The 20,505-nt window shown below is 41.1% G+C and overlaps 1 protein-coding gene across 1 annotated transcript in view; it reads left to right on the top strand.

Moving 5' to 3' along the window:
• The window catches only part of LOC140201851 (BCL2/adenovirus E1B 19 kDa protein-interacting protein 3-like), a 33,316-nt gene extending 13,120 nt beyond the window's left edge, over nt 1-20,196 (top strand). Inside the window, exons 3-6 of the mRNA XM_072266579.1 lie at nt 587-668; nt 7,597-7,703; nt 16,524-16,673; nt 18,931-20,196. Coding sequence (XP_072122680.1) covers nt 587-668; nt 7,597-7,703; nt 16,524-16,673; nt 18,931-18,979 — 388 coding nt within the window. The 3' untranslated portion in view covers nt 18,980-20,196. The remainder of the gene's footprint in view (nt 1-586; nt 669-7,596; nt 7,704-16,523; nt 16,674-18,930) is intronic.
• Nucleotides 20,197-20,505: the final 309 nt, after the last annotated feature.

Raw genomic sequence — 20,505 nt, 5'->3', positions numbered from 1 at the left:
TGCATGTACTCTAATTGCACCATATCAAATTTCTTTATTGGAAGTAGCTGACCTACAACCATTAATATTCTACACTTGTATTAAGTTATGTTATTGCGTGTTTCCTTCTTTTTATAATTCATGTAATCCAATAAAACAATTTCAAAATCACTTTGCACTTCACTGAAGTCCAAATGTCAGCATGAGGGATTATAAATCTTTACATATTTGTTAGACATTACCTTAATATTCAATCTCTACTTATGCAATGGAAAAAGAAACTAGTGTTTTTAACTGGAGTTTTGAAACAGTATTTTAATTTAATTGAGGGTGGGAATTCTTTGTAGCATTGTTTCTACATTGTAATAGCTTGCCTGGGGTGCCAGTCAATCAGAGATTTGAAAATAAATGGGGGTCAAGTGATGTTTATTTTGCAACTCTTCTGGTATTGGATATGTATCCCTTTTGTTACCTTGAGATATGTATCCATTTGATAGATATCCTACCATAGATAGATACTTTGGTCATTTTAAAACTTACAAACTTTTGGCACGGTAAGTCTTGTTTCTGTCTCATTTGGGTTGACCATTTCTGTTGAATTTTCCAGTCAGTCTCGACCCCAAACACCTCAGATGACTCAAGCAGTCTTTGAAGTAGAGCCACAAAGTAGCAGAGACAACAGTTCTCAGGTATGTTCGTCTGATGTTCATGGTTGCTTGCAAATGTAATATGTAGGATTTACTGCAAAGGTAATATATCAAATTTCATGTCATAACCTGACACAAGCTGCCTTAAATTATGTTCAGATATCAATCCATGTAAAGGTATTATGACAGTGCCCATAAAATCAATGAGGTTTCTTTTGCAGAGTGATTGAAGTGTTTTGAGAAGGTTTCCCCCACCATCCGAAGGTAGAGCGTTCCTATGAAATGGTTCGTAAGCAGGAATGTCATAAAGCGAAGAAGCAATTACCATTTATTTATATGGGAAAAATTTGTGAGCGTTTGCAGACCCAAAAATAACCTACCAAATCATGCCAAATAACACATAAAACCTAAAATAACGGTAACTTATAGTAAAAGCAGGAATGATATGATAAATACACAACCTATATAAATTTGAAATACTTCTCTACAACGATTGCCTGCACAGATCGCCGTAGCGAAAATCTCACGCAAGCGCTCTCGGCAGAAAATCTCACGCAAGCACTGTTGGCAAAAACACTCTCTCCAGTAACCTTTATGCTATGAAGCTGCCAAATCATACCAAATAACATATAAAAATACACAGCCTATATAAAGTAGAAATAATGTATGTACAGTGTACTTTCGCTTACCGGAATTGGGACAGTGCCGAGCACACTGATGATGGTGTGTTAGGCTGAGTCGGAGTTTGGGTGGTGCTGTGGCCTCCACCCTCCAGGCAGCGAACCAGTACCGATCCGCGAAGCATGCAGGGGTACAGCGGTAGCCGGGACGCATCCAGCACATCTTTAAGAAAAAAACTGAAATAAACAAGCTAATTAATTAGGTGCCGCCCGGCACATAAATGTCGGCCCAGATCAGAGGCAATTGCCGATTACATAGAGCAAGTGAAATCAGCAATCGCTTCTGATCTGGGCCGACATTTACGTGCCGGGCGGCACCTAATTAATTAGCTTGTTTATTTCGGCTTTTTTCTTAAAGACGTGCTGGGTGCTTCCCGGCTACCGCTGCATTCTCTGCGAATCGGTATCTGTCCGCAGCCCGGGGTTTGGGGTGGTGGGACACTGAGGTTTCGATTGTTATCCTTTCCTCTTCCAATTGCATCAGCTCTTCATCTATCAGTTCTTGGTTATCGGATGCCAAAACCTCTTCAGCATCATCTTCGGCAACTTCCACAAGCCAAACTCACTTTGTCCTTACTTCGTCCACCATGATCGAGACACTTAATTATGTCTAGTTTTACGCTGTGTAACACCCTTACGAGCTCTTTTAGGCTTTCCCGATACCTTAGAACTCATCTTGCTAACGGCTGCTCACAGGCACGTGTTTAAGCAATGCCGGCGAGAATGCCATTCCAGGGGAGGAGCGGCTGCTCGGGGCGTGTGCTGCTTTTGCTCGCGCACTGCCTTTTTTCACGCGCTGCTTTTTCGTGCGCTACTTTTTTCGTAACAGTGAAAACACCTGTTAGCGAAAACAGGGAACTAATGTAGGTCTTTCGTAACAGCGAGGTTTCATAAAGCGAGCGTTCAAAAAACGGGGGACACCTGTACTGAACTTTGAGGGCAGGGAAGGTGAGAGAAATCTTGGTGGTAGAGGAAATGTTTCAGAGTTGTAGAAGAAGAATTGCATGAGATAGAATTGTGAGGGTTATATTGTGGAAGAGTTTGCAGAGATATCTGTTCTAAAGCTACAGAAGGGTGTTAACTTTAAGATTAGACTTGCAGCCCAGAGAGGGATAAGCCATCTGTTATGGGTGTGCAATGTTAGCTATGAGTTAGGTTATGTGCAACAGAGTTTTAGAAGAGCTTAGATTAATGGAAGATGGTAAATGGGAGATCAGTGGTCTTCAAATATAGCATCAACTTCAACCTATCCAAATATTAATTTCCCAAATATTGATTGGCATCTCCCTAGAACAAAGGGTTTAGATGGGGTGGAGTTTGTTAGGTGTGTTCAGGAAGGTTTCTTGACACAATATGTAGATAAGCTTACAAGAGGAGAGGCTATACTTGATCTGGTATTGGGAAATGAACTTGGTCAGATGTCAGGTCTCTCAGTGGGAGAGCATTTTGGAGATAGTGATCACAATTCTATCTTTACTATAGCATTGGAGAGGGATAGGAGCAGACAAGTTAGGAAAACGTTTAATTGAAGTAAGGGGAAATATGAAGCTATCAGGCAGGAACTTGAAAGCATAATTTGGAAACAGATGTTTTCAGGGAAATGTACGGAAGAAATGTGGCAAATGTTCAAGGGATATTTTCGTGGAGTTCTGCATAGGTATGTTCCAATGCAACAGGGAAAGGTTGGTATGGTACAGGAACCATGGTGTACAAAGGCTGTTGTAAATCTCGTCGAGAAGAAGAAAAAAGCTTACGAAAGGTTCAAAAAATTAGGTACTGATAGAGATCTAGAAGATTATAAGACTAGCAGGAAGGAGCTTAAGAATGAAATTAGGAGAGCCAGAAGGGGCCGTGAGAAGGCCTTGGCAGACAGGATTAAGGAAAACCCCAAGGCATTGTACAAGTATGTGAAGAGCAAGAGGATAAGACATGGGGGAACAGGACCAATCAAGTGTGACAGTGGAAAAGTGTGTATGGAACCAGAGGAGGTAGCAGAGGTACTTAATGAGTACTTTGCTTAGTATTCACTACGGAAAAGGATCTTGTAGCGATGTCTTACAGCGGACTGAAAAGCTTGAGCATGTAAAAAGAAAGTGGATGTCCTAAAGCTTTTGGAAAGCATCAAGTTGGATAGTCACCGGGACCGGATGAGATGTACCCCAGGCTACTGTGGGAAGTGAGGGAGGAGATTGCTGAGCCTCTGGCAATGATCTTTGCATCATCAATGGGGACGGGAGAGGTTCCAGAGGATTGGAGGGTTGCAGATGTTGTTCCCTTATTCAAGAAAGGGAACAGAAATAGCCCAGGAAATTATAGACCAGTGAGTCTTAGTTCAGTGGTTGGTGAGTTGATGGAAAAGATCCTTGGAAGCTTGTATGGCGTATAGCTCCGGGGTTGTGCTCCCAATGGGTTTTTTTTTTCGTTTATTTTTGTTAGTGTGGGTTTTTTTTTTAGTTAGTAGGGGTTCTTTTTTCCTTCTTTCTTTTTTCCAAAAAAATATAGTTTTAACATTTTATTTTTTCTTATTATTGATATATTGTTTAGCTTTGTTAATCAGTTATTTGATAATTTAATTCTCATTGTACATATTGACATGTTGACTTGATTAATGTTTTTTTTGTTGATTTTCAATAATAATCAGTCAAGATAGAGGTGGGATTTATGAATATTTGGAGAGGCATAATGTGATTAGGAATAGTCAGCATGGCTTTGTGAAAGGCAGGTCATGCCTTATGAGTCTGACTGAATTTTTTGAGGATGTGACTAAACACATTGATGAAGGTACAGCAGTAGATATCGTCTATATATGGATTTTAGCAAGGCATTTGAAAAAGTACTAATTGAGAAAGTAAGGAGGCATGGGATCCAAGGGGACATTGCTTTGTTGATCCAGAATTGGCTTGCCCACAGAAGGCAAAGAGTGGTTGTAGCCGGGTCATATTCTGCATAGAAGTTGGTGACCAGTGGTGTGCCTCAGGATCTGTTCTAGGACCCCTACTCTTGGTGATTTTTATAAATGACCTGGATGAGGAAGTGGAGGGATGAGTTAGTAAATTTGCTGATGACACAAAGGTTGGGGGTGTTGTGGATAGTGTGGAGGGCTGTCAGAGGTTACAGCGGGACATTTATAGGATGCAAAAATGGGCTGAAAAGTGGCAGATGGAGTTCAACCCAGATAAGTGTGAGGTGGTTCATTTTGTTAGGTCAAATATGAGGGCAGAATATAGTATTAATTGTAAGACTCTTGACAGTGTGGATGATCAGAGGAATCTTGGGGTCTGAGTCCATAGGACACTCAAAGCTGCTGTGCTGGTTGACTCTGTGGTTAAGAAGGCATACGGTACATTGGCCTTCATCAATCGTGGGTTTGAGTTTAGGAGCCGAGAGGTAACGTTGCAGCTATATAGGACCCTGGTCAGACCCCACTTCGAGTACTGTGCTCATTTCTGGTCGCCTCACTACAGGAAGGATGTGGAAACCATAGAAAGTGTGCAGAGGAGATTTACAAGGATGTTGCCTGGATTGCGGAGCATGCCTTATGAGAACAGGTTGGGTGAACTCGGCCTTTTTTCCTTGGAGCACGGAGGATGAGAGATGACCTGATAGAGGTGTATAAGATGATGAAAGGCATTGATCATGTGGATAGTCAGAGGCTTTTTCCCAGGGCTGACATGGCTAGCATGAGAGGGCACAGTTTTAAGGTACTTGGAAGTAGGTACAGAGGAGATGTTGGGGGTAAATTTTTTTACACAGAGAGTGGTGAGTGCGTGGAATGGGCTGCTAGCGACGGTGGTGAAGGCGGATATGATAGGGTTTTTTAAGAGACTCCTGAATAGGGGTACATGGAGCTTAGAAAAATAGAGGGCTATGGGTAACCCTAGGTAGTTTCTAAGGTAAAGACATGTTCAGCACAGCTTTGTGGGCCGAAGGGCCTGTATTGTGCTGTAGGTTTTCTATGTTTCTATCATTGATTACAATGAAATTATTTTATCATTCATGAAAGGAAAGGTCTGTACCCTGTTTGATTTATGTGTTCGATTTTTCTTAGAAACGTAGCCACTGAACCCAAGTGATTATACATCTTAAAACAGTTCATACCTGTACTTAAGATTGCATTTGATCTTTTTCCTTTGTCTTCCCAATTTTCTTTTCATCTCTTATCAATAATGGCAAAAGCATTTTGCTGTTGAATTTCGGTGCAGCCTGCATACCTCAGGTTCTTCTAACAATTGACAATCCGTGTGATCTCAGATGGCAATTTCATAATAGGAAGACAGTTGAGATCATAGTTTAAAGTAATAGTCTGGAAAACACTTTTTAAATAGATTTCCATCACTGAAGCACAGAGTGTGCAGAATTACACTTCTAGAGGAGTTGGAACCTCAGTGCTGTGCCGGGTGCAGGTTGAAAAAAAAGATTTCAAGTCAATCTCTTTCCCGGTGCACTAATTCAACACTAATGCATTTGTTTTTAACCCTGCCATGGATAAATTTATCTGGGCGAAACGACAGTTTACTGTGACCTTGTCACTTCATAGTTTGACGTAAGTTTTACATCATCTTAGCATGATTGATCATTCTTCTGACCTGGATTGCAGTCCATAAACTTATCCTCAAATTGATGATTAGTTGATAAAGCAGTCAGAGGAAATGGCAAAGGATATTACATAGACAACTGCCAAAGGAAAACAGAATATTTAAAAAACCAATAAAATTAAAAGATAAATGAGAGAATATAAGAAAGCAAGTTCTCATTTGTTGGCTTGTGGTTTTTAGTATGTTGGCTTGTGGCTTAAAAAAATTAAAGCAACCTGACCTATCAATCTAGCTCTAATATCAGTGTTTATCTTCCACTTTTTGCTTTTTAGGTGTTTCTAAAGCAGGAGTTCCCAAACTTTTTTATCCCATAGACTCTGACCATTAGCTGAGAGGTCTGTGGATCCAGGTTGGGAACTCCTGCTCTAAAGGAAGCTTCTGTTCCTTAGCAGCTCGGTCTGCCTTCGTCAACCCACTCTTTCCTGTTTGCTGATCATTTGGAGTATATTTTTATAACACATTGCTTTTATTTTTATCTATGTCATTTTGGATGATGGAATTGATGGCTTTGTTGCAAAGATTGCAGAGGATATGAAGATAGCTGGAGGGGCAGGTAGTTTTGAGGAAGTAGAGAGGCTACAGAAGGGCTTAGACAGGTTAGGAGAATAGGCAAAGAAATGGCTGATGGAATGCAGTGTCGGGAAGTGTATGGTCATGCACTTTGGTGGAAGAAATGAAAGGGTTGCCTATTTTCTAAATGGAGAGAAAATACAAAAAACTGAGGTGCAAGGGGACTTGGAGTCCTGTTGCAGGATTCCCTAGAGGTTCATTTGCAGGTTGAGTCTGTGGTGAGGAAGGCAAAGGCAATGTTAGCATTAATTTCAAGAGGACTAGAATATAAAAGCAAGGATGTAGAGACTTCTGGCAAAGTTACAGAACACTTAGACTGAAATGGGTAGAACTGGTTTAGGAACAGTATCTTCATTTATTCGAATAGAGAATGGCATCTGTGAGGGGAAATGTTTTTAAATTGTTACTTGTAATTGAGTTTAAATTATTCCAAATTATGTTTAGTATTTTAGTATGATAGCATAATTAGTGTGTAGTTCTTTTAATGTGTTTAAAGTTATTGTCAGCTTCAGCAGACAACAAACCAGCTTGGAAGAGGCCTTTGAAAGGAAGCTCTCCAAGTACGCAGGACTGGTCAGCAGGCTGGATGGAGAGCGAGGTGTCTCCCAGTGGAGGTTGGTTGTAGGGGATTTGCAGCCCGTTCCTTAGTTAGAGCCTTCAGCATTTTGGGCATCGAGGGAGAGGAGAAGAGGAGAGCCATCCGCAGTACCACCGATGCGGCAGAGAGGGCCTCAAGATGGCTGTGGCTCAGAAGAGGGCAGCCATGGAGTCATAAGTAGCTAGCCATCTGGACACAAGCTGGGGTCTGATTAGCCCCGGCTGGGTCACCTGGAGGAAGTTGTATGATGTTGAAAGACCCGAAACACCCGATGATTCCAGGAACATCACTGAAGATGTGTCCAGAAGCATCAATAGATGTATGTACACAACAATGTGTTTAAAGTTATTGTCAGCTTCAGCAGACAACAAACCAGGAGTCATGACTTGCATATCAGTAAGTGTGGCAATCTGCTAGCCAGAGGCTAGGCAGGACCATAACGTTGTTGGAAACATTAGGCACAAGTGTAGTTACAATGTGATGCACACTGCAGACATTTGCCAATTCAGTCTGTGTTTTCCATTTAGTCTGAAGATGATGGTCTGGAACGAGACCGCGAGATGGAAGTTATGATGAAGAAGCGTGCTGAATGGATTTCTGACTGGTCAAGTCGACCTGAAAACATTCCTCCAAAGTGAGTGCCAGTATGTTAGTCAAGAAGGAAATGCGCCATACAGAAAATGTATAGTACTGTGCAAAAGTTTTATATATATATATATAAAATATAGAGCTAGGGTACCTAAGGCTTTTGCACAGTACTGTAGTAATTCTGTAGTAATTTTATGTATTGCATTGTACTACTGACGGAAAAAATTCATGACATGTGAACGATGATAAACCTGATTCTGATATGGGTCTCTATTGTGGACTGAGAGTGGGAAGGGGACAGGGAGAAGGGAATCATGGTTGGGGAAAGGGGAAGGGGAGGGAGCAGAAAGCCTCAGAGAGATATTCTCTATTGATCAATAAGCCAATTGTTCAGAATCAAATGACTTTACGATATGTATGTGCCTAAGAATTTTGCGTTGTACTGTGTCTTCTGTTTGGAGGTATGATATGCCATATAAATTAAATGTTTATAAAAAAATCTGTTGGAGATTATTAATGTCTGTTTTTGTGTAATTATGAAAGAGTAGTTGTTTATTTTCTTAAAAGATCTGGATGAAAACTGACATGGGTGAGCTAGTAATTTTGTAGATAATATGAAGATTGGTGATGTTTTAGGTGGCATAAAGGCTGGCAATGAATGACACAAGATATAAATGAGTTGCAGATATGGGCAGAGAAATGGCAGATAAAGTTTAACATGAGCAGATAAAGTTTAACATGGCCAGCTGTGGACTGTTGCAGTTTGGGGGATCAAATGTAAAGAGGCAGTACACTGTTAATGTAAAGACGTTTAAGAAATTAATGAACAGCGGGATAATGGGGTCCAAGTCTATAGTTCCCTGAAAGCTGAAACATAAGTAGGTAGAGTGGTGGAGAAGGTATTGGACGTCTCATGCTTGCATTTATTGGATAAGGAATGTAGTTCAAGGGCTGGGAAATTATGTTACAGCTTTATTCACTCAGTAGCCACATTTATTAGGTACACCTGTACTCTTCTTTAATGCAAATATCTAATCAGCCAATCATGTGACAGCAGCTCAATGCATAAAAGTATGCAGACGTAGTCAAACAGTTCAGTTGTTCAGACCAAGATTCAGAATGAGGAAGGAATATGATCTAAATGTCTCTGACCGTGGAGTGATTGTTGGTGCCAAACAGGATGATTTGAGTATCTCAGAAGCTGCTGATCTCCTGGGGTTTTCACGGACAACGATCTCTAGAATTCACAGACAATAGTGCAAAAAACATCCAGTTCTGCGGGCAAAAATGCCTTATCAATGAGAAAGGGCAGAGGAGAATGGCCAGACTGGTTGGAGTTGACAGGAAGGTGACAGTAACTCAAATAACCACATGTTACAACAGTGGTGTGCAGAAGAGTGTCTCTGGATGTACAATATGTCGAACCTTGAGGTGGGCGGGCTACAGCAGCACAAGATCACAAAATGCACCCAGTGCCACTTTATTAGCTACAGGAGGAATCTAATAAAGTGGCCACTGAGTGTAAATTTCTAGTAGTGCTGCATTCACAGTGTTGCATTCAGCTCTGAGTCCAATAGAACAGGGGTCCCCAACCTTTTTTGCACCGTGGACCGGTTTAATATTGACAATATTCTTGAGGACTGGCCGATGGTGGGGTGGGGGGAGGCAGTGGGTGTTAATCACGACCAGAATATAGGTAATAAGTCGACTATAAGTTATTTATAAGTGGCTAATACACTCAATATCGTTTCTAAAAGGGTTTATCTAACAAATTTAATATTAAACACACAGCGCATATTTTCCTCGCATGAATATAGTGATAAGTCAATTATAAGACACTTATAAGTCAATAGCATCATAACATTTTAAGTAACGTTTGGATATTAAACACACAGCGTGTATTTTCCTCATCTGAACATAAAAAATCATTGCAACACACCAATATCGCTGAATCAGTGGGAGCCCTGGGCTTGTTTCCCTGCAACGAGACGGTCCCATCGAGGGGTGATGGGAGACAGCGATACTCGAAGGAGGTTCCTTATGTCCAGTCTATTCCACAATTTAGTTTTCGTTGCATTCATTGCAGAAAATCCCGCTTTGCAGAGATATGAGGTTGGAAATGGAAGCAACGTTTTCTGTGCTTTTGTGGCTATCTCAGGATATTCAGCCTTGACTTTGATCCAGAATGCCGGCAGAGATGTTATGTCAAACATACTTTTCAGCCCACCGTCATTTGCAAGCTGGAGGAGTTGATCTTTTTCCTGCGCTGACATGGATGATTCACCAGGGACATTCACAAGTGGGTCACGGACCCATTCCTTTGTACGTCTTGGGTCATTTGCAGTTGGGAAGTAACGCTCGAATTCTGTCGACAGCGAAGATAGGTGATCGCGCACCAGCTGTGAGAAAGACGGTGCAGCCTCAGTCTCTCCCAGAATCCCAGCTAATATTGGGAACATGTCAAATATGCTCCTGTCCACTCGCCGTCCCCACAGTTCCAGTTTGGCTTTGAAAGCAGACACTTTATCTGCCAACTTGAAGGCAGTTGTCATTCTCCCCTGAAGTGACAAATTGAGTTCATTGAGCAGGTTGAAGATGTCACACAGATAAGCGAGTTTTGCTATCCACTCCTCGTCACTGAAGTGTGCTGCCAGTGGTGACTTTTTTTTCCTGAAGGAAATCTCTGTAGCTGCCCTCTTAACTCAAAAGTTCTGGCCAGGGCTCTCCCCCTTGATAGCCACCTGAATTCAGTGTGTAAGAGAAGCAGTTATGCTCTGCATCTATTTCCTCGCAAAGCTGCTCAATCAGACGTTTCTTAGCCTTAGTACTACGGCTAGCCACTAAGTACAACGCTCTCAGAGCAGCAGCATTTGAGGAGGTGGTGGCTCTCAGCACTTGCTTCTGTCCCGCTTGCTCATGTTTTTTCTGCTCAAGAAACTCAACGGGTTTGTCTTTAAGTGCAGGGTGCTTGGACTCAAGGTGCCGAAGCAGTTTTGAGGGCTTTATTGCCTCATTAGACAGCTTGTCTCCACATTTCACACACAGGAGGCTTGGAGCGTGCAAGTCACCAGTCGCAATAAAGCCATATTTTATGTACGACCCATCATATTTTCTATTGAAAGAAGCTTTCTTTTTTTTTGTAGTCTCGGCCTCAGCTGTCTCTGCGTTATCATCATCGTTAGGCCTTTTATGTTCCCTACCACCTCTTCTGAAGAAACTCTCAAGTGACATTTGTTTTTTTTACCCATCATACCGCCAAATCATGTTGTTTCCTCGCGGCCCGGTAGCACATGCTTTGCGGCCCAGTACTTGGGGACCACTGCATTAGAAGAATGATGCGTTATAGGAAGAATGTTGAGGCTTTAGAGAAGTTGCAGAAGAGTTTTACCAGGATGCTGTCTGGATTAGAGGCCTTGTGCTATAAAGAAATATAGAAGAAAAGTGGTGGAGGGTAAGAGGAAACCAACCAATTAGATTGAGAAGCATAGATGCAGTAGACAGCCAGTATCTTTCTTTCAGGTTTGAGATGCCTCATGCCAGAGAGTATGTATTTAAGGTGAGAGGGCGCAAGTTCAAGGGAAATGTGTGGAACAAGTTTTTTTTTTACAGTGTTGAGTGCCTGGAATGCACTGTGTCGGGTGGTGGTGGCAGAGGCAAATATAATGGAAGTGTTCAAGACTCTTAGGCACATGAATGTGCAAGCTGTGGAAAGTAATATGGATATTGTGTACACAGAAAGGATCAGTTTAGTTGGAAATTTGATCACTAATTTAATTAGTGTGCATGACATTATGGGTCAAAGTGCTTATTCCCGTGTTGTACTGGTCGATGTTCTATTAGATGTACTGTCAATTGTGGCCATTTTGTCTATGGATACTATTTTTTTTCCCCTCAGCTAGGGAACTCTTATTTTTTTTCACTTTCTCAGATTGGAATGAATTGATGCTCTGTTGCCAGGACCTGACCCTATTCTTCAAAACAAGTACATGGTCGGAATTCTTACTGATGTGCTTTTTCATCCCCTTTTGTACTGAATTAGCAAAAATAAATCGCAGCACCTCTACTAAACCCAAGCTAAAAGCAGCTAATTCAGTAGAAATCCTGGCATATAATGTTTAAATGTTACTTAGTGACAAAATATGAACAAGTCTTTGATGTATATTCTAGATTGTGTTATTGTGTAACTAAACTTCGGGAGAAAACCCCTCAGGGATCCGATTGTGTAGCTGGAGAATGTGAACTGAATCATTCAAATCCTGAGACTCCGTATTTCCCATTTTAGTAGCACCATTATTGAAATGCACTGAACAGAATCCAACTGCATCCACTATGGCTTTAATCCCTCTGAATATTTTGTGTATTTCTGGTATTTTGAGAAGAACAGCACATTGAAGAAGTTGCATAAGAACGTAAGAGCAGAATTAGGCCTATTCAGCCCATCACGTCTGCTCCACCAATCAGTTATAGAAACATAGAAAATCTACAGCATAATGCAGACCCTTCGGCCCACAAAGCTGTGCCGAACATGCCTTTTCCTGACAAATTACCTAGGGTTACCTATAGCCCTCTATTTTTCTGAGCTCCATATACCTGTCTAGGAGACTCTTAAAAGACCCTATCATATCCGACTCCACCATCGTCACCAGCAGCCCATTCCACGCACTCAACACTCTCTGCATAAAACTTGCCCCTGATATCTCCTCTGTACCTACTTCCAAGCACCTTAAAACTGTGCCCTCACATGCTAGCCATTTCAGCTCTGGGGAAAAAACCTCTGACTATCCACGGGATCAATGCCTCTGATTATCCATATGATCAATGTCTCTCATCATCTTAATACACCTCTATCAGGTCACCTCTCATCCTCCGTCGCTTCAAGGAAAAAAGATCGAGTTCACTCAACTTATTCTCATAAGGCATACCCCCCAATCCAGGTAACATTCTTGTAAATCTCCTCTGCACTCTTCCTATGGTTCCTTCCTATAGTGAGGCCACCTGAACTGAGCACAGTGGGGTCTGACCAAGATCCTATATAACTGCAACATTACCTCTCGGCTCCTAAACTCAATCCCACAATGATGAAGGACAATGCACCGTATGCTTTCTTAACCACAGAGTCAACTTGCGCAGTAGCCTTGAGTATCCTACTGATTTGGACCCCAAGATCCCACTGATCCTCCACATGGCCAAGAGTCTTACCATTGATACTATATTCTGTCGTCATATTTGACCTACCAAAATGAGCCACCTCACACTTATCTGAGTTGAACTCCATCTGCTACTTCTCAGCCCATTTTTGCATCATATCAATGTCTCACTTTAACCTCTGACACCCCTCCACACTATATACAACACCTCCAACGTTTGTGTCATCAGCAAATTTACTAATCCATCCCTCCGCTTCCTCATCCAGGTCACTTATAAAAGTCACGAAGAGTAGGGGTCCCAGAACAGATCTCTGAGGCACACCGCTGGTGACTGACCTCCATGCAGAATATGACCCGTCTACAAACCACTCTTTGCCTTCTGTGGGCAAGCCAGTTATGGATCCACAAAGCAATTTCTCCTTGGATCCCATGCCTCTTTACTTTCTCAATAAGCCTTGCATAGGGTACCTTGTCAAATGCCTTGCTGAAATCCATGTACATTAAATCTACTGCTCTACCATCATCAATGTACTTAGTCACATTCTCAGAAAATTCAATCAGGCTCACAACGCGTGACCTGCCTTTCACAAAGCCATGCTGACTATTCCTAATCATATTATGCCTCTCCAAATGTTCATAAATCCTTCCTCTCAGGATCTTCTCCATCGAATTACCAACCACTGAAGTAAGACTCACTGGTCTATAATTTCCTGGGCTATCTCTACTCCCTTTCTTGAATAAGGGAACAACATTCGCAACCTTCCAATCCTCCGGAACCTTTCTCGTCCCCATTGATGATGCAAATATCATTGCCAGAGGCTCAGCAATCTCCTCCTTCGCCTCCCAGTGTAGCCTGGGGTACATCTTGTCCAGTCCCTGTGACTTATCCAGCTTGATGCTTTCCAAAAGCTCCAGCACATCCTCTTTCTTAATATCTACATGCTCAAACTTTTCAGCCCATTGTAAGTCATCCCTACAATTGCCAAGATCCTTTTCTGTAGTGAATACTGAAGCAAAGTATTCATTAAGTACCTCTGCTATCTCCTCCGGTTCCATACACACTTTTCCACTATCATGCTTGATTGGTCTTATTTTCTCACGTCTTACCCTCTTGCTCTTCACATACTTGTAGAATGCCTTGGGGTTTTCCTTAATCCTGTCCACCAAGGCCTTCGCATAGCCCCTTCTGGCTCTCCTACTTTCTTTCTTGAGCTCCTTCCTGCTAGCCTTATAATCTTCTAGATCTCTATCATTACCTAGAGTTTTGAACCTTTCGTAAGCTCTTCTTTTCTTCTTGACTGGATTTACAACAGCCTTTGTACACCACGGTTCCTGTACCCCACCATCCTTTCCTTGTCTCATTGGAACGTACCTATGCAGAACTCCACACAAATATCCCCGAATATTTGCCACATTTTTTCCGTACATTTCCCTGAGGACTTCTGTTTCCAATTTATGCTTCCAAGTTCCTGCCTGATAGCCTCATATCTCCCCTTACTCCAATTAAACGCTTTCCTAACTTGTCTGTTCCTATCCCTCTCCAATGCTATGGTAGATAGAGTTGTGATCACATCTCCAAAATGCTCTCCCACTGAGAGATCTAACCCCTGACCAGGTTCATTTCCCAATACCAGATCAAGTACAGCCTCTCCTCTTGTAGGCTTATCTACATATTGTGTCATGAAACCTTCCTGAACACACCTAACAAACTCCACCCCATCTAAATTCATTGCTCCAAGGACATGCCAATCGATATTTGGGAAATTAAAATCTCCCACCATGACAACCCTGTTATTATTACACCTTTCCAGAATCTGTCTCCCTATCTGCTCCTTGATGTCTCTGTTACTATTGAGTGGTCTATAAAAAACACCCATTAGAGTTATTGACTCCTTTCTCTTCCTAATTTTCACCCACAGCGACTCCGTAGACATGTCTTCCTCCTTTTCTACAGCCGTGATACCATCTCCGATCAACAGTGCCACGCCCCCACCTCTTTTGCCTCCCTCCCTGTCCTTTCTGAAACATCTGAAGCCTTGCACTCGAAGTAACCATTCCTGTCCCTGAGCCATCCAAGTCTCTGTAATGGCCACAACACCATAGCTCCAAGTACTGATCCACGCCCTAAGCTCATCCACTTTGTTCGTAATACTCCTTGCATTAAAATAGACACATCTCAAACCATCGGCCTGAGTGTGTTCCTTCTCAATCACCTGTCTATCCTCCCTTTCGCACTGTCTCCAAGCTTTCCCTATTTGTGAGCCAACCGCCTGTTCTTCCTTCTCTTCAGTTTGGTTCCCACCCCCCAGCAATCCTAGTTTAAACTCTCTCCAATAGCCTTAGCAAACCTCTCCACCAGGATATTGGTCCCCCAGGGATTCAAGTGCAACCCGTCCTTTTTGTACAGGTCATTCCTGCCCCAGAAGAGGTCCCAATGATCCAGAAATCTGAATCCTTGTTCCCCTGCTCCAATCCTTTGGCCACGCATTTTTCCTCCACATCACTCTATTTCTATACTCACTGTCGCGTGGCACAGGCAGTAATCCCGAGATGACTACCTTTGTGGTCCTGCTTCTCAACTTCCTTTCTAACTTCCTGTAGTCTGCTTTCAGAACCTCTTCCCTTTTCCTGCCTATGTCGTTGGTACCAATATGTACCACGACCTCTGGCTGTTCTCCTTCCCACTTCAGGATATCTTGGACATTATCAGAAACATCCCAGGCCCTGGGAGGCAAACTACCATCCCTGTTTCTTTCCTGTGTCCACAGAATCGCCTGTCTGACCCCCTAACTATAAAGTCCCCTATCATTGCTGCCATCCTCTCCCTTTCCCTACCTTTCTGAGCCACAATTGACTTTGATTCTGATTTACTTTGTCTCTCAACTCATAAATGGTTTATGAAGTGGACTTCAATGTGGATATTATCAAGCTCCCCACAATCAGCACATTTCTTCTTAATTGAAAACATTTGATAAATCCATTTTTGTTTTTTTTTAAGTGAGAATGATGTCAATTCACAGATGTGCTACTTATTAAATTCTAGCTCTATAAAATAGTAAAACACTAAGAAACTGCTGAAAATACACAGGATAGGTTCAGCTAATGATAAGAAGTTACAGGAGCAAAAATCAGCAGTGCCAGAAAGTGAATGTTGAATCAGAGATTGTTGCTGTTTATTTTGTTATGAAGTATCATTTGAATATTACACACTTACCTACAAAATGGAGAAAGCTCTCAATTTGGTGTGATTGAAAGTTTGTGAAGTTAAAGTGAAAAACTTAGAAAATGATCCTGAAATGTATTTTAAATCTAAGATGTTATGTAACTGCTTGTAACTAGCTTCTTGGAGTTAAAAGAAAACAAGTATATGATGCATTTCAGTTAAAAGCAGAGAGAGAGAATAAACAAGACCCAGCAGTACAAAGCTTTGCACAAAAGATAGAAAATTAATTTGAATTTATGTACTTTTATAGTATTTGTTTCTCCTTTGTCATCCATAGTTTTGTTTGTTTATTGCTGTCTGCTTTTGCTGTAATTGCTGTTAATTTACAGAAAAAGAGTAGCTACCTGCTGAAGTTATTTTTCCTCAGATTTTATTAAGGTACATTTGGCCATTATTGAATTTAAATGTGTCAGTCTGAGAGATCCATAGTTGTACATAATACAAAATGTCCTTGAGTAAAACACAGTTCTCAATTTCCTTGCCCCCTCTCCTGCAGGGAATTTCATTTCAAACATCCTAAGCGTTCAGTCACACTCAGTATGAGAAAAACTGCAGCAATGAAGAAAGGAGGAGTATTTTCTGCTGAATTTCTGAAGGTTCTCTTTCCCTCCCTGCTTCTGTCACATGTTCTGGCTCTTGGCCTTGGGTGAGTATTTAATAATGAACCTTCGTATTAATTTTTAAAAAGCCTTTATTTAAAAAAAACACAAAATGAACGTCTTATTCGAGAGTAACTGGATCATGGATGTTCAGGATGTTGTTATTCCTTGCTGAACATTTATTTATTTGGAGATACATTGCGGAACAGGCCCTTCCGGCCCTTTGAGCCACGCCGCCCAGCAACCCACTGATTTAACCCTAGCCTAATCACTGGACAATTTACAAAGACCAATTAGCCTATTAGCCAGTCTAAGACCAGAAGAGACAGCTCAGAATAGAGGGGCATTCTTTTGGAAGGGAAATGAGGAGGAATTTCTTTAGCCAGAGTGTGGCAAATCTGTAGAATTCGTTGCCGCAGGCGGCTGTGGAGGCCAAGTCATTCGATATGTTTAGGGCAGAGGTTGATAGATTCTTGATTAGTCAGGGCATGAAGGGATACAGGAAGTAGGCAGGAGACTGGGGCTGAGAGGGAAAATGGATCACCCATGATGAAATGGTGGAGCAGACTTAATGGGCTAAATGACCTAATTCTGCTCCTATTTCTTTATGGTCTAACCGGTACATCTTTGGATTGTGGGAGGAAACCAGAGCACCCAGAGGAAATACACGTTCCATGGGTAGGACGTCCAAGCTATTTTGTGGCATGCCTGTTTGCATAATTCATTTTAATAGTTCTGAATTGGCATAGCCAGTCTCCTAATTTTTCAAAATCTATACTTGCAAACTGTAAGGGAATTCAGATAGGCTTGTATTTCCTATTTTCTTTGACTGTCTACTGGTTTCTGTCAAGCTAGTCTAAAAACACTACTTAAATCATTGTAGCTGGTTAATATGAGCAGTCTATAACTACTACATCATCACAGAAGCTTCTGATGGGAATGGAAACCTGAAATGGGGGCATCTGCAGGGAGTCATAAGGACTCTTTCCAACTGGCGATGTCGAGGTAATTTACCACCAGAAGTAAAATTAATTCCACCTCTTGGATGGCTAACAACTTCAGAGATTCTGCTGTCATACCTTTTCTAAATTGGGCACAACTGTAGTAATCAAAATAAACTCACTCTGGACACTAGAATTTTCACTAGTGCAGTGGGTGTGGAAGTGGAATAATAATGCTCTGACCTGGGAGTTTCCAGCACCAATGCAGGATAAAGCATAATTTAAAACAAATGTTCACATTTCCAACAACAAAATGGTCTAAAGTTAGAAAGTCAATTTTTAATGTATCTTTGGCTTTTAATGTTTTCCATCTCTTACCCTGCAACTCTGCATCATTTTATGAATTCATAGAATAAAGGGAAACTTATGATGCAGGAGTCCATTCAGCCTGTTATGTCTTTACTAGCTGAAAAAGAGCTATCTGGTCTAGTTCTACCTTGATCTATTCTGCAGCTCCATCTATTTTTTAAAAATATAATCAGGTTTCACCTTCAATCCTTCAAAATCTTATCGCCAGTTATTTTAACTTTATGCCTCCTGAACAGCAGAGGTATCAAAAGATCCCTCACTATGGCCCTCAGACTGTTTAATCTTCTCTGTCCCTGTTTCTTTACTCTGGCATAATATCTTTGTAATTGTTCTCCACAGTTTCTGTAATGTGGTGACCAGAGTTGTACAGAATGTTCAAATTGTGCTCTGGCCAATGTTGCACTTTTATTTGTGGGGAGTTGTGATTGGTTACAAGTGCATGTTTATCATATTTCCTCAGACCTTTGGGAAATTACCAAGATTTTACTGAGTCACCTTTTGTATTTTGTATGCATTTAAAACATCCATTGAAACATCTGTAAGTTTATCACTATGTTCATATTTGGATTTAATTGTTTGGAATTTATATTTCTTAAAACCCTTGTATACCAGGCGATCTTCAAGCTTCGGACTTCAGTTGGAGGGACATACAGTATTTCATTTTTGTGAAAGACATATTTAAGTGCAAGATTAATTGCCTGGAGGGATTTCAAATTTATTGTTAAAAATAAGTGTTGTCAAGGGCCCAAATCTCAAATTTACTGGCTACATGAATTAAAGGTAGAATGGCTTTGTTCATGTTGAGAGTGCACTGGTCTAAATCTTAATTCCAAGCTGAAATCAAATACGGAGAATAAAAATTGTACTTTCATTTATAATTTTAACATAATGTTCATTTTCAACAATGTAAATTTAAAAATGTCATTTGCATTGTGTGAGTGAGAATTTGATAGGGAGAGATGTGGTTTTCCTAACCTGAGCCCTTCTGTTTTAGGATCTACATTGGGAAAAGACTGACAACCTCATCATCCAGCACCTTCTGAGAGCCAGATTCAGATTTAAACATGACCTGTGAAATTGTGTGGATGTTCCATCAGTACATTTGAATTGGAGGAAGAAAAATACCCATCACAAGCACAAGGCATCCCATCTCATCACATATTCCCCTTTATTACTTTGTAGAGAATGCCGTCCTGAGCACTAACTGGACTCCTCTCTTGCACTTTGACTTGTTAAGCAAGTTGTGTTACCACCTTACAGCAACCCTAATATGCTTGTAATTAATTGTTTGCATCAGTGTGAAGTAGATTCACCAGCAAACACCTTTGAAGATCTGTTCAGTGCATCTTTTAGTGCAGGCATTTAGATTATAAAATAGCACAAGTTATGCACAGCACAAAAGGTGTCAGTAGGGTTGGGAGAAGAAAGGTTTGGTGCCCAGCAGCATTGAACCAACAAAGCAGTGGGCGATGAAGTCTCACGTTTAACATTTACAGCCTCTTGAGCAAACAGCTAAATACTTGAACTAACAAATCAACATATTGTTTTGCTGATGAAGTTATTCCAGTTAGATTTATGTTTTTGATTGTAATGATTGGCATTTAACCTATTGTGTATTCTCTTAACTAACCATAAATCACTGCTTCTTTACATGCTTGATGCTAATGAGGAAGCAGCCATGCAATTTGGCCTTGACTCTACTGATCAAATCAGTGCTTTTTTGTCTTTGCTTTCTAATGCTTCACTGAAACATTTTCAGAATTCTAAAGATAATTGTGATTTTTGTTTAAGAATTAATTTTTACCTCTGAATGTTGATATCTCTCTATTTCAAGCACACTTTATTGACCTTGCTGAACTGCACCCTGTTCCTACCTGATGTTTCCTAACAGGTTTCATGGGGGAAAGAAGTGTGATCTGATTTCCTCCCTTTGCAGATCCTATTGCCAGCAAATATTGAGACCAGTTGTGATACCCCAGCTAAGATTTGGTAAGTCAGCCCAGACTGGTGATTATCCCTGAAACTGAAGGATCCAAACTCTGAACCCTCTGATGGGCAAAATTCAGAAATCTCACCATTATTTGAGGATATGAACTACTGACAGCAATGTACACCTTGGACTACAAATGATAATTTCTGCTGGTTTGTCACATCCTGATTGACTAAGCTGCAATGCTGTGGATATTTAAGCCTTTCCCCTAATACTTTAATAGGAAGATTTTAGTTCTGGAAACTAATACATTAAAACTATGTCCTATAACCTTTCAGTTTTTTTCTGTCTTTTGTTTTGAGAGTAGGCACTTCAGTTTCAATCTTCTGTTTGGGTAATAGAGCAGGGTTTCCCAACCTTTTTTATGCCACAGACTCCAGGTTGGGAAACCCTAATTTAGAGTAAGGTTTTAGATTTTTAATACATGGGGTTTAACTCAGCTTATTCTGATGGGATGAGCAGGTCTATTTTCTCTTGGTTGTAAGAATTCTGCCCCAAGTAAGTTAAGGCAGTCTGAGTCTGGTTCCCAATGTGTTGGCATTGCCCTCAGTTCTTCATTGATTTCACAGTTCTCTTTAG

Source organism: Mobula birostris, chromosome 8 (genome assembly GCF_030028105.1).
Source record: "Mobula birostris isolate sMobBir1 chromosome 8, sMobBir1.hap1, whole genome shotgun sequence".
NCBI classification, from domain to species: domain Eukaryota; kingdom Metazoa; phylum Chordata; class Chondrichthyes; order Myliobatiformes; family Myliobatidae; genus Mobula; species Mobula birostris.
The sequence above is the reverse complement of the archived record's forward strand: the minus strand, read 5'-3'. Positions and strand labels throughout refer to the sequence as shown.